The sequence below is a fragment of the Galeopterus variegatus genome, unplaced genomic scaffold (genome assembly GCF_000696425.1).
Source record: "Galeopterus variegatus unplaced genomic scaffold, G_variegatus-3.0.2 Scaffold649, whole genome shotgun sequence".
Lineage (NCBI taxonomy): Eukaryota > Metazoa > Chordata > Mammalia > Dermoptera > Cynocephalidae > Galeopterus > Galeopterus variegatus.
Genome location: NW_007726760.1, coordinates 64875 through 78428, shown reverse-complemented (window position 1 = coordinate 78428; position 13554 = coordinate 64875). Strand labels below are relative to the sequence as shown.

Sequence of the window (13554 nt, the reverse complement as noted above, 5' to 3'; positions counted from 1 at the left end):
TGGCTCCCCGGCTCCTGATACCATCTCAGGATGGGCACCTCTCACTGCCACCCCCGGGAGTGCCCATACCAGCTCCAAGCCAAGGACCAAAACCTGGGGTCCTAATCCCCCCCATGGTAGCCAGCTGCTGCACAAGCATAATCCTCAAGCAGACACTCAGGCACCAGTAGGGAGGCTCCCTGTGCTACAGGCCCCTCCACAACCTTTCTGTCTAGCTCAGTTGGTTACAGTGCAGCTTCGTAACACCAAGGTCAAGGGTTCGGATCCCTGGCCAGCTGCCAAAAAAAAAAAAAAAAAAAATTTGCTGCCTACCTGAACAACCACAGACCCTGCAGCTGGCTCAGGGCTGCCCTTTGCCCTCACTTGGCTCTCCCACCCCACTGGACCTGGGATCAAGTTCACTGAACAAGGAAAGAAAACACATTTATTAAGGCAAAGGCCGAGCTGGCCACTCAAAACACGCCTGAGGGGTGTGAAGGGATTGCTCTGATCCCACCACCCTAGCTCAGGGCAGTTGGCCCCTAGGGGTCCCATGTGCCCTGCCCGAGGCTAAGAGGAGCTGCAGTACTTAGGCATAGGCCTGGCTCTCCCTCTCCACGAAGGCCTGGAAGAGGCCACCCAGCTCCTGGGGGGTTGGGGTCCACTTGCCAGCCAGCAGTCTCTGAGCAGCCTCCAGGCCTTCCTGCTCCAGATCCTGCTGCTTCTGCTGGAGCTGCTGTCCCAGATCCTGCCCAGGAAAGGCAGAGATGAGATTGCCTGGAACAGGCTTCCCTCTAAGTGAAGGGGGGAATGTGAGAAATTTGGCACAAGCGGGAGAATGGAAAGGCCACCTGGCACTCCCCTGAGCAGCTAGCTTTGCAGGGAGGGACCCCTCTCCCTAGCTCTGGAGTCCCTCCTCTATGCCCAGGTCCCCTCATGTGTCCGTAGTCCTAGTTGGGAGTCAAGGAGGTGTGCAGTCCCTCCAGGGTAGCCCCCTGTTCTCTGGGGGTTACCTGCTCACTCTCCATCAGCCTCAGGGCCGCCTGGTGTCCACGGTAGAGGGAGTGCCGGCGATCCACCTGAGTCTTGAATCGGGGCAGGGTCCGAACAGGGTCCTGTGCTCCAAAAGTGGGGGACAGTACCTGGGGGGCTTGGGCCACCCCCACCCCAAAGATGAAAGGTTTGAACACTGACCTAATGGGACACAGATGGATGGACTGAGGTTTATCACATCTCCCCTGCCCAGTACACCCTCCCCAGCCTCTCCACCCGCCAGCCCATTCTCACCTGGATGGGTCCGGTGTGGCCGTGAGGAAGTGGACACAGGGCTGCGTGGGATCCTGAGGCAGGATAGACACCATGCTGGCTGTGGTGCGGAAGCCTCCGGAGTCCATACAGATGCCACTCTCCTTGTTCCTGAGGATGCCCATCATCACCTCTGCTGTGATGGCTCCTGCCAAGCGGGAGAGGGTGAGGGCCCCTGGACAGAGGGGGGAAGCTGTGGAAGGGCTGTGGGAGAGCAGCTGGCACAGCTGTGGCCCTCCCAGCCCCACCCCTCCACCACGCACTGACCTTGCTGTTGCTGCAGCAGCTCCCGCCCAGCCTGGAAGCGGGCCTTGGCAGCCTCCATGCGCACGGGCTGCTGGGTCAGGGAGAAGACCTGAGCAAAGTCAAAAGGGCCCTGCCCGCTCCACCAGCCCTGGGCCCGGGCATGGGCCTGAAGCTCCGCGTGTTGAGCCGAGATGTCTGTGCCAATGCTCAGCTGGTTGGAGATGTTTCGGGCCCCCTCTGTGGAGGAGATGGGGAATTGCTCATTTATCATTAAGCACCTACCACAATGGGGAAGAGCATACATAGGCTCCCTCATGGAGCCTACAGTGTGGTGGGGGAGATGGACAAAGTAATCATAGAGATAAATGCATGCTTGCAACTGTGGTGATAGCGATGAAGAGAAGGACCCGCGTGCAGATAAAGGGGAAGCGTGGCCAAGTCCAGGAAGCTTCCCAGAGGAAGCCGCAGGCGGAAGCATAAGGACTTAACCAAATGAAGGGAAGGAGAGTTGCTGAATGGGCTCATTTCCCATCTCCCTGGATGATCCGACACGTTTGCACCTGGATTGGCCCCTCCCTGCCCCCATCATCTCTCCCACCTCCAAGGGCTGGCAAAGGGACACCTCTGGGAGGTGGACCCCAGTGCTGAGCCCTCACCCTGGATCCTCTGTGCAGCCCACAGCTTCCCAGCCGTCTCCAGCACCCACGCCTCGGCCCGGTCAGCCAGCAGGAATGTGTTGTGGTAGCAGAATGGTGAGGGGTCCTCCCGACAGCTGCCCCCCTGCCCATAGCGCTCCAGCAAGCCTGTGATCACACGTAAGGCCTCCCGGGCAGAGCTGCTCCTTTCTAAAGCCAGCCTGGCAAATAGAGAGGTCCAGGGGACAGAATGGGAATTGGGGTATCAGTAGCTGCTGGCAGAAGCTCTAGTGGACAGAAGGGGCCCAGAGAGGTTTGGTGACAGGCCTAGGTCACACAGCAAATCCACTGGCACTAATCTTATTAAATACAATAACGCCTGTGGTTTTCAAGCTGTGCCCCAACCTCTCTTCCATAAGAGCTGCTCCATTTTTATCTGTTTTATAAACTGGGATTCTACACATGATTTCAATTGAAAAAAATTTACAACTGTTGGAAAAAATTTTTTTTTTCCTTTTTGTCTTTTCTCGTGACCGGCAACGGATCGCAACCCTCAGTGTTGTGCCTGCACCTCGCTCAGCCAGTGAGCGGCCGGTCTGTATGTGGGATCCGAACCCTCGGCGGGAGCGCTGCCGCACTCCCAAGTGGCACACTGTAGCAGTGCACCACCGGGCCGGCCTGGAAAAAAAATTTTTTTAACTGCTGCCCTATTTCTGGTCCAGGAGAGGCCCAAAGATGACCACATTTGAAGGATCGTTATCAGACTGTGGAAATGGGGCCAGTAGAGAGGAGGGGCAGGGCAGCCTCCCCCGTGAGGGCACGAGGGCAAGGTCAGCAGAGAGGAAGCTCCTGTGAACTAGGCTGGGGTAGGGGAGGATGAGGCCAGGTCCAGACTCAGCCCCTAGATTTCTGGTGTGGAGTTGAGGAGGGCGGGGTCCACACCTGAGGAGGTCCATGCCCAGTAGGGCTTCCCCCTCCCCAACTGGCTCCTTAGTCCACACGGCCTCGTTGCCAATGCAGACACCATGTTCGTTGGCACCCATCTCAGCTCCCCACAGCCAAGAAGGGCGGCTCAGGATCACAGCATGTGTCTCCGACACCTGTTCCACCTCAATGTAGGTGCACTAGAGATAAGGGAAGAGAAAGGAAGTCACTTAGAAAGGGGGCAGCACCTACAACATGCTGGCACTTTGCCAATCACCTTACACGTGCTTTTGAGGAAGGCCTTGTTCCCATTTTACAGATGAGGAAACTAAGGTCGACAGAGACTGAAAAGGCTCGAGGTCTAGACTGGCAGACCTGAAGCTCATGCTCTCTTCACTATATGTGGCAGCCTCCCAGGTGTGGGGAGCAGGGGAAGGAGGTCTTAGAAGAAGCCTAGATGGGGCCGGCCCATGGCTCACTGGGAGAGCGTGGTGCTGACAACACCAAGTCAAGGGTTACGATCCCGTTACCGGTCATCATTTTTTTTTTTTTTTAAAAGAGGAAGCCTAGATCGACCACACCTCCCAGAACCCCATAAGGCCTAACCCACCTGAAGCCGGCTCCCAGGGGTGTGAGTGCCTGCTGGCACAAACACCACCTCCTGCACCTCGTCCCGGGGTCGGTCCGAGTTCTTGGCAAAGATCACGGCTGGGATGGCGGAGGCTGGGGGTACGGAGACAAAGCAGTCGCAGGAACAGGGGGCGTCAGGGCTCGACAACGCCATCTGGAGAGAGGAGGAGATGAGTGTGTCCCTCCCATGCCACCTCCCCACAGTCCTGGCCACGGCTCAGTCCGAAGGAGCCGCCTCCCCCGACACGTGCAGACAGGGAAGCCCCTGCGGGCTCCGGGGCGCTCGGCGCGCACACTCGCTGCACGGCGTGCGCTGACGGAGGCGCATCTCTCCCCAAGCTCCGGGCTCGGGAGTCAGCAGACGGGCGCAGACCCTGCGCGCTCCGAGGGTCCTGCCCCTACTGGGAGTCCCGGCCCTTCCGGGCAGCTGTGGGACCGTCGCCCTCGCTACGCCACCCCTCTCCCGAGTCCCACGCTCCTGCGCATGCCCAGAGACCCGCACCTCTTCCGTCCACCCCTTCTCGAGTCCCCAATACTGGATTCTTCTCACCCTCTTCTCCCTTTAACATCCGCACCTTGGTCCCGGGCGCCACCTCCTCTGCTTCAGGTCTGCTCAGTCCCATTGGGCGGAGGCTCCCAGGTGACCTAGAAGGCCTTTGGCCCCGGGGGCCGAGCCGGAACAGAGCACCTGCAGTTCCGCCGTTTTCCACCAGAGTGCGCGCTAGTACCGCTTCTCGGAGCAGAGCGGCCTTCCAAGTCCCACCTGGCTCCCTGCCCTGCCCGTGCTCCCTTTTCAGGACTGATAAAGGCTGGGACGGATCTGCGGGCTCATCCAGGGGGGTCATTGCGGGGAACTGGAGCTCGAACGGGGATCGGGGAGGAAAGGAGCCCGCGTGAAAAGGAAGGCTTTTGTCAGAGAGCAGGGACTGCTTGGGCACCTGGAGATTAAGGGAGAACCTAGCTACCTGAGTTCTGGTTTGAATCACGAAGGCGCAATCCCAGGCTGGGGCCCCTGGTAAGAAAATACATAAGCGTGGTTGCAAGCCAGGAGGTGTAGAGATAACTCAAGTTAATGCATTTTTTAAAAAGGCACATATGCACAAAACCTATCTGACTCCAAAAGGCCTATTCTGCCCCGTAGTGCTCAAACTCATAGGAAGATAGCTTTGAAAGGAAATTCAGAAATTTCCAGTCCAAAGATTTGATGCCTTTACATATAGTGAAACTGAGACAACAGAGGAGAAGTCTTGGCCAAGGGGTACAACAATGGTGTGGAGGTGGATTCTGATCCCAGATGTTCTGATTTCCAGTTCATTTCCTCTATAAACCACTTCCATAACCAGCATCTAAGCAAATTAATCTTACACCATTTTGCTCTGCAAAGCCCTCCAGGAAGGGGAGTGGGAAGGTGCCACCGGTTATCCACTTCCAGGGATTGCATTGAATCTGTAGATTACTTGTGTAGTTGGACATTTTAGCAAGACTAATTCTTCCAATCCATGAACGTGGAATATCTTTTCATTTATTTGTTTGTTTTGTTTTTTTGCGTTTGTTTGGTGGATGGCCAGTAAGGGGATTGCAACCCTTGACTTTGGTGTTACAAGGCTGAGCCCTAACCAACTGAACCAACTGGCCAGTCCCCTCTTTTCATTTATTTGTGTCTTCCATTTCTTTCATCAATATCTTATTGTTTTCAATGTACAGATGTTTCACTTCCTTGGCTAATTTATTCCTAAATATTAAACATTTTGGTAGCTATCATAAATGGGATTGTTTTCTTGATTTCTCTTTTAGTTAGTACGTTGTTAGTGTATAAAAAACACTACTGAGGGCTGGCCGGTTAGCTCAGTTGGTTAGAGCACAGTGTTATAACACCAAGGTCAGTGGTTCGGATCCCCATACCAGTCGGCTGCCAAGGGAAAAAAAAAAAAAGAATTGTAAAAAACACTACTGATTCTTGTGTATTGATTTTGTATCCTGTGACTCTACTGTAATTGTTTATTAGTTCTAACAGTTTTTCTGCAGAGTTTAGTTCCTGAGGTTCTTTTCATGCCTGCATTGTTAGGAGGCTGGGCAGTTGGGCACACTGGAATTAATGGGAAGGTGAAGGCCGCTTCTGGTGCAGTGTCAGGGAGGGGTTGTAGTTGTCATTGGATGTCATTGTAGAAGCAAACCTCAAGGTCGTGTGCTGACAAACATGGGCACCCGGAGTGGCCTGCGGGAAAGCCGGCTCACCTCCTGCACTTCCCCGGCTGCCCGCTGTGGGGCGGGAACAAGCTGGAGGAGAGACTCAGCGAGGCCAAGCGCAGCACCTCCCCCGCCCACCCCCAGGCTGCAATTCTCATGCTTCCTTCTTCTGTCACTTTCCCATTCCGGATTTCATTCACCCACCCCAGAGGGATTTTACTCCCACTTCCCAGTGGCTCAGAGGTCGCTCAGAGTCAACCCAGATGTTCTGATTTCCCTAACTCCCTCCTGGCCCCTCTAAGATTGTCCTGCCAGAGTGCCACATCTGCGGGGTCAGAGGTGGCCTTGGGCTCCATCAGGGGGGCCAGGCCAGCCAGGCAGCATTGCAAGCAATCAAGCAAGCAAGCATCAGAGCCCCACCAAAGGCCCCCACTAAGAATGCAGGTCAGTGGGAGGAGCTGCACGGAGAGGAGGGGCGGCCCCAGCCCTGCCCAGACAGGCCCAGCCGGCCCCACAGCTGCCCTCCTGTCCCTGGGGGCAGCCATGGGGGGAAGAGGAGGAGGGGACTCACCAGGCTGCTGGGGTCTAACTTCCCCAGAACTAGGAAGATGAAAAAAGACGGTGCCTGCAGGAGGGGCAGGCATGAGATCACAAGAAAACACGCATGTTCCCCCCATCCTCCTAGGCTTCTAAATGCAGGAGCAGATGGAAACAAATAATGACCTCTGCCCACCCCCCAAACTGGTCTGTAACCCCTAAATCATTCTGATTCCCCCATCCCAAGGTGGCCTTCAACTTTGTGACCTCAGAATTTCCCAAAAAGTGATGGGATGGGCCAACCTGAGTACCAGATTTGGCTCTGAAAAAATCAGGCTAGGGTTAAAGTGAAGGAAATAGGAATCCCACTAGGGCAAAATAATAATTTTGGCAAAAAAAGTAGGATGGAAAGGTGAAAGAACACAGTTGTCTTCCCTTGCCCCTGTGAAGCCAAAAACTGATCCTCCGTCAACCTTCCTGGCTTTAGGGTTCTGGAGTCGTGAGGTTTTTAGTCATTTGACATGAATTAGGCACCATCTGTGTGCCAGGCATTGGGCAGCTGGGGAAAATGTGTGCAGATGGCTACTTGTGCATATCTCTGAGGGTGGCCGCGCGATGGGTCCAGTGAGGCTGTGTTTGTGCACGGCGTGTTGTGTAACTGTGGCAGGTCTCTGGCTGGGAGTTGCTGGAGGAGCCTTTCCCTCATACTTTCCAGCTGGGCGGGAGCCCATCAGATATCTTGGCTGCCTTTCATCGCCTTGTCCCTGATAGGAATCATCTTGGGTGAAGAAATCACTGTCAGTCACCCCCACTTCACTCACAGCCAGAGGGACCTAGTGACATGCACACCCCCATTGTCCTGCCAGAGTGCCACATCTGCGGGTGCAACGAGGGAGCCAAGAGGCTGGCTATGTCTGGGAAGGGAGGGAGCAGTGTCCTTAGCAAAGGAGGGGTTTGTATTTGGAGGAGGAAGGAAATATCTAGAAACTTCTCATTCCCACGGGTGAGTGAAGACCGGGAGGGACAGCCCAGCTATCAACCCAGAGGGAGCTCCTCCCTTCTTCTGCACCAGCCATGTCCAGGACAGGATCAGACCCCAGCTCTGACCCAACTAAATGGAGGTGAAGCTGCCAGGGGCTGCAGGATCAAAGGGAAGTGTCTGCCCCACCCCACAGCCCAGACCTGGTCCTCACTACTGAGGGACACTGAGTCAAAAAGGAAAGCGAGCTAGAACACAAATGAAGCAATGATGTGGTTGATGACTTTATTGCTGCATAAAAAACAGGCCGTTTCTTCCTCCTCCTCCCCCCCAAAGTGGGTTCACAGCAGTTAAAGAAAAAAAAAATTCCTACATTTTTCCTCTAGGGGGGCTGCCTAGAAGGGCAGGCAGCCAAGCAACCTAGATCTATAAAAGAGGGGAGCAGAAGAAAACCTATCCAAAGCCCCTACCCACATACCTTAAGGCTTGGGGCCCCTGTAGGGGGGAACACCATTTCCCCCCACCCACCAACACCCATTTGGGAGTTCCCCTTAGAATGGTCACTGGAAAAGGCTGTCTTGGTGGCACAAGGAGGAGGTGGCTGGTTTCGATGGGTGGAGGAGAAAGGCATCCCACACCCACGGTGCCCTCCTTTCTCTCCCCCCCACAGCCTAGCCAGGCACCTTGCAGGCACTGCTAACTCTCCTCCTGCCCCCAATCCTCTCAGCAAGGAAGGGGACCTCTGGTAGGGTTAACAGGAGGTATGGAATAGAGGGAGAATAAAGAAAGAACATTACTTCTTATACTACCCCAGGCCCTGAGTCCCTCAGGGAAAGTCACCCTGTCCCTTGCAAGGAGGGCCCCTTTCTACACAAACATATATTCCCACCCAGATCCCAGCCCCCACTTCCCATATAGCTCCTGGTCCTTGGACTGGGTTCTAGCTCCTCAAAGTTTGGAAGAGACGCTGTGGGCCTAGGCCCCGGGACCGTGGACGGGGTGAACAAGATGGGGTCTCCTTAGCTAGAGACCCCAGGCTCAGTAGAGAAACACACAGACACACACACACATGCATAGGTACACACAACATGCTCACACTCATGCCCTAATATTAAATAAAATACCCTTTGCTTATAACTTAAAAATCATTACACAGCTAATCCCCACAGAGGGCTCTGGGTGGAGAAAGGGCAGCAAAGGGAAGGAGAGGTCGGAGGGAATCTCCAGGCCTCTACCTCAAGACTGAGAAAGTCCCCCAGTTCCAGGGCCCTGTGATCTGCCAGACCCTTCCCCATATTCAGTTCCTTTCCCTTCGGCCTGGCTCAGCCTCTGCTGGGCTTTTCCCCTCCCTCTATTCCCCACCCCATGATCATAATCAAAATGTATTTGTAGCATGTAAAAGAGAAGGGAATGGGGACAGCTTTCTGGATGTCACCTCAGAAGGCCGAACCCCTTCCAGTGGGAGAACAACTCCTTCATATGGAAGGGGGGTTTCCCCTGCGAGATGCGATGGGAGGAAGCGGCCTCCTCACACACCTTCCACAGCAGAAGCAGGTCTCGTGGGGCAGGGGCGAGGGGAGGGCTGAGCTACAGAAAGAGTGGGGCTTAGCTTCTCGGTGAGCCGGAGATGGCCAGGCAGGCACAGAGTCCTCCACTCTGAGTGGGAAATGCTGGAGGTCCCTCTGCTGGGACACCCCCAATCTATCCCCAACCAACCCAAGCAACCCTCTTCCTTCCATCCCCGAGGGGAAAGCAAGTGGTGGGGACCTAGGGTAGGGAACTGCGTCAGCTCTAGAGCTGGGGCTGCTGGCTGCCTTGGAAAGCTACCTAGGGTAATAGGTGCGGAGGGTGGACTACTGAGCTTTATTTTCTATAAAGACCAAGAGCTGAAGTTTGAATGAATCAGAGTTGGACAGGGAAGGGGTTATTCCTTCCATACCCCCACCAATTCCCTTCCTGTCATTTTAGAAGGGGACTTCCACCTCCCACCCCCCACATCTAGCTCTGCCCTCCACCCACAGCTCTGGCTGGAAAGCTGTCAGGGATTCCAGCCCTCTTCCCCTCTTCCTTCATGGCTCCATCAGACTGGGTCTGGAAGGGTTAATAAGGACGTGCATCAAAGGAGCTATTTTTACAGCAACAACCTTCTAAGCCAGATAGAGACACTCCCCCCGCCAAGGGGGACCCTCAGCCTCCCCTACCCCATCTCAGCTCTCCCTCCGGAAACCCTCGGGGCAGAAGCACTATAAGGGGGATGAAAGAGACCGGGCCGAAGGGCGGCTCCGGAGGCGCTTTTATGTCGCTGTTCCCAGGCGCTAAGGACGTGTCCGGACAGCTACCCGCAGCGCCCAGGACCGGCCCTCTCCACTCCGGGGACACGCTGTTTCTTCCAGCCTGTCCCCTCCACCCCAGCCGCGGTAGGGGTGTCCCACCCCAACCCCCCAGCCCAGGGGCGAGTGAAATAGTGAGGAAGGGGAGAATGGAGGGGGCACGCACGGCTCCTCCCGGCCCAGCCAAACGCGTCCCGTCCAGTCCCAGAGACTAAAACCCCCTAGCGCCCCGTCCCCTGTCCCCGCACTTTTCTTCCCCCCCTCAATAAATAACCACCTTCCCCTCTTACTCAAGCCGCCCCGAGGACGTCAGACCCGGGGACTCTCTTCCGATGCCCCCAGGAGACCAGCAGGGAGGCGGTGCCCAGGAGCTCAGTTGGAGGGAGCCGAGCCGCCCTCGGCCTCCCGTTTGCCTTTGCCCCCGGGGGGCTCCACCGCACCGCCGGCCTTGCCCTCGCCCGGGGCCGCGCCGGCAGCCTCCTCTTTGGCTCCCTCGTGGGTTTTCATGTGCTTGGCCAGGTGGTCGCTGCGCATGAAGACTCGGCTGCAGACCGCACAAGGGAACTTCTTGGTGCCCGTGTGGGTCTGGAGGTGGCGCTGCAGCTCGTCGGAGCGCGTGAAGCGCTTGCCGCAGAAGAGCCAGTTGCACACGAAGGGACGGTCGCCGCTGTGCCAGCGCAGGTGCGCCTTCAGGTGCGACGTCTTGGCGTAGGCTTTCCCGCAGCCAGGGATGTGGCAATTGTGCAAATGCTTCTTCTTGCCCCCATCGGGCCCGCACGGAGCCCCCAGTCGCTCCGCTTCCAGGCAGTTGGGGCAGCGACACACGGTCTGGCCTGAGCTGCGGGGCACTGACCGTCGAGAACCTTTGGGCCGGGTCGCCCCGTCCAGACTGGAATCCAGCCCCTGGGACTCCGGGGCTGCCGCTTCCAAGGCCTTAGCCCCGTCGGGCGGCCCCAGGAGGTGCTGCCCTCCGGCGGCCGGGAGGAGGGGGTGCGGGTGCGGGTGGGGCGGTGGGGCACAAAGCTGGTGGTCTCCGACGTAGCCCCCCAAGCCAGCCTGAAGCGCCCCGGGGTGGCCAGGTGAGGTCAGCGCGCCCTGAGTGTGGGGGAGGTCCATCCAGCTGGTGCCCGGATGAAGGTCCCACCACGAGCCATCCTCCGTGCCTGGATGAGTGGGCCGGAACCATGATTCGTAATGGTGTGACATGTCCGGCTGCAGGAGCTTGGAAAAGGGTCCTGGAGCCAATGGACTGTCGCTTTCCAGGTCCTCGCAGGTTACCCGCGAGGAGGCCCCCGGCAGCTCATAGCCCTGTGAGAAGTCCACCTCCGGGCCCAACGGGAGGCTCTGCAGCTCTCCAGGCTGCAGCGGGGAGGGGTAATCCCCGGCCTCCGGGCTCGTGTGGCCCTGGTATGTCTGGAGGGGCTGCAGGTCGAGGCGCGGCGGGGAGGCGTGAGGCGCGTCCGTGTGCTGGCTGCCCAGAGAGCCGCAGACAGCGGTTAGCATTGCCGGGATCCGGGGTGGGGTGGGGGGCAGGGACGGTCAGGGGCACCTCAGATAGGACCTACAGGAGGCAAAGAAAAGAAGTAAGGAAAGTAACCAGCTCATTTTCTGTTTCAGCCTAGATCTGCTGCCTGCAAAGTGCTCCTCTGGCCCTCAGGTGGAAAAGAGGGATGCACCTCTGGGTAGGGACTAAAGATCAGTTAAGAGAATTCGGGAGTGCTAGAAAGGGTTGAGAGTGTGAGGTTCTCCACCAAGGGCAGAGGATGATGATGGTCTACCTTCTTCTAGGTGATTCCTCCCATAGGACCTAGCTCATACCTGGAGTTGGGCTGGTCCCAGACTGGTAAGTAGGATACATCTACATTACAGTGCTAGAACCATCCCCACCCCAGCTGTCCAGGCCAGAGCAAGGGGCAGGAGCATTTCTCCCCTGCAGACCTACTGCCAGCCCCAGTGTAGGATGCAGACCCATCTCAGCTTCCCCGGTTTAACTCAGGACACAGATGGGGCAAGGGTAGTGGTCTGTTTCTGAAACCCAAAGCTTCAAGTGACCTGCCCTCCAGAAAGCCCAAAGCAGGTCCTGAGTACTTGGAGAAAGAGCCTCTGTGCCATGGCCGAGGCACATTCAGTGAGGAAGAACATTTCACCTCTCCACGCTACTCCCCTCTGCTCCCTGCCCGGCCTGGTTGCCTTGGCCCCCCCAAACCTACTCCTCCGCCTGGCTCTCACACCATTCTCTCGGGCAGGGATTTCACCTCCCTGGAGTGCAGCGGCAGTGCCAGTTTCCAGAGGACTTCCACACCAGTGCTGGCAACTCTGGCTGCTACCCATGCCTTTCTCCAAGCTAGAGGAGACCCAGCTATAAAGCTGAGAGTGGTCGGCTTCCCCAGAGAAGGTAGTCAGCCAAAGAAGAGCTTGCCAGTCAAGCACAGGAAGCTATGGATGCCACCCCCTTAAGGGATGCAGGGTCAGAGTGCGGGAAGAGGAGAGCAAGGAGAGAAGCCATAATTACAGAACCGAAGAGCAAGAATAGCCCAAAGAGATTACATAAGGGGGTGCATCCCAAGCACAGATAATTTTTAGAAGCCCCCCACCCCCCATGGTTCTAACATGCAGCCAAGTGTCGAGGACCACTGCTCCAGGCCAACCCTGTTATTTTAAAGAATAGGAAAATGAGGCTAAGTTTGGAGCAGTGACTTGCACAAGGATTTTCATCTGTTCATTCAGTCAACAAATATGTACCTCGTAGCTCCTCTGTGAACCAGGGCTCCCCACTCCTTGTCTGTTACTATTTCCCTAAATCACGACACTCTCCCCCACCCCTTTCTCGACCACATATCTGTGACTTGAAGGTCCCCCTCTTCTCACCCCCTCTCCCTAAGGACGGGGCCCCTGGTGTCTCAGGTGTGTGGGTTTGCCTGCTTGGGCCTTCTCTGATGGTGGGGGGTTTAGGGCAGGGTCTTTTCCTCCCCAAAGCGGGGCTCCGCTGACCTTACCACCTTCTGCCTCTGGGACCAGGGAGGTGGCGCTGGTAGTTAGGGAGAGGGAGGGAAAGGAGGACTGGGGCGCCTACTCAGGCTCCTGCTGCCTCACCACAAGAAAGGAACGGGGTGAAGCGGCAGGAACGGAGCCTCAGGCGGGGGCGGGACAGGCCAGAAGGGGCAGGGCGGGAGCGGTGGGGCCTGGGACCCTAATAGCTTTTGGCGCCTGGCAACTGCCCCAGGGGCTGGGGGCTGGGGAGGCAAGGACGCCCCGGGCTCCAGAGTGGCCCCTCCCGACAGAGATCCCGAGAGCCCAGGCCTAGGATGCAATGGCCGGCCACCAAGGTTTCAGGAAAGAAGAGAGCGGGGCGCGCACCCGGGCTTCCCGCTCCCCCAGCGCGGGAGGGCGGGGAGAGACGCCCTGATGCCCCACTCGGCCGGCGGCCTCCGCGGGTCACCGGCGCTCAGGTGGTCGGGACTTCCACACTCCCGGTTCTCAATGTCCCAGTCCTCCGGTTGTCCCAGTCGCTCCAGTTCCCCCAGTTTGCAACCTCCTCCGTCCCTCCGGTCTCTCCCGTCCGCCCTGTTTTTCCCCCGTCGGGGCTCTAAGCTCAGATCCTGTAGGGTCACCCCGTCCCTGGGCCAGGGGAGGCGGCGGCGCGTCCGGAGCGCGTTTTCCGGGCAGGATCTCGGGGCGCGCACCCCCGGCCACCCCCGCCCGGGTCCTACCTGGAGGCTGCGCGCGGGCTCCGGGCGCGGCTGGCGGCTGCGCTACCGACGGGCGCTCATGGGCTCTGCAGCGGCGACGGGCAGGAGCCAGG

At 57.5% G+C, this 13554-nt stretch overlaps 2 protein-coding genes across 3 annotated transcripts in view; both read right to left on the bottom strand.

The window, feature by feature from the left end:
- Nucleotides 1-397: 397 nt before the first annotated feature.
- On the bottom strand, nucleotides 398-4397 carry SCRN2 (secernin 2). Of its 2 annotated transcripts, none has more exons than XM_008570968.1 (8): nucleotides 4270-4397; nucleotides 3700-3873; nucleotides 3108-3289; nucleotides 2187-2386; nucleotides 1552-1767; nucleotides 1267-1432; nucleotides 993-1173; nucleotides 398-727 (listed from the first exon to the last, which is right to left on the bottom strand). In XM_008570968.1, the coding sequence occupies exons 2-8, from the start codon at nucleotides 3871-3873 to the stop codon at nucleotides 569-571; spliced, it is 1278 nt and encodes a 425-aa protein (XP_008569190.1). In that variant the 5' UTR covers nucleotides 4270-4397; the 3' UTR covers nucleotides 398-568. The 2 variants fall into 2 exon arrangements, with proteins under 2 accessions (XP_008569190.1, XP_008569191.1); XM_008570969.1 differs by having other exon boundaries at nucleotides 993-1094; nucleotides 1552-1618; nucleotides 4270-4338.
- Nucleotides 4398-7694: 3297 nt separating this feature from the next.
- The window catches only part of SP6 (Sp6 transcription factor), an 11449-nt gene continuing 5589 nt past the window's right edge, over nucleotides 7695-13554 (bottom strand). Inside the window, exon 2 of the mRNA XM_008570967.1 lies at nucleotides 7695-11313. Within this exon, the coding sequence (XP_008569189.1) occupies nucleotides 10125-11255 (1131 nt within the window). The 5' untranslated portion in view covers nucleotides 11256-11313 and the 3' untranslated portion in view covers nucleotides 7695-10124. The remainder of the gene's footprint in view (nucleotides 11314-13554) is intronic.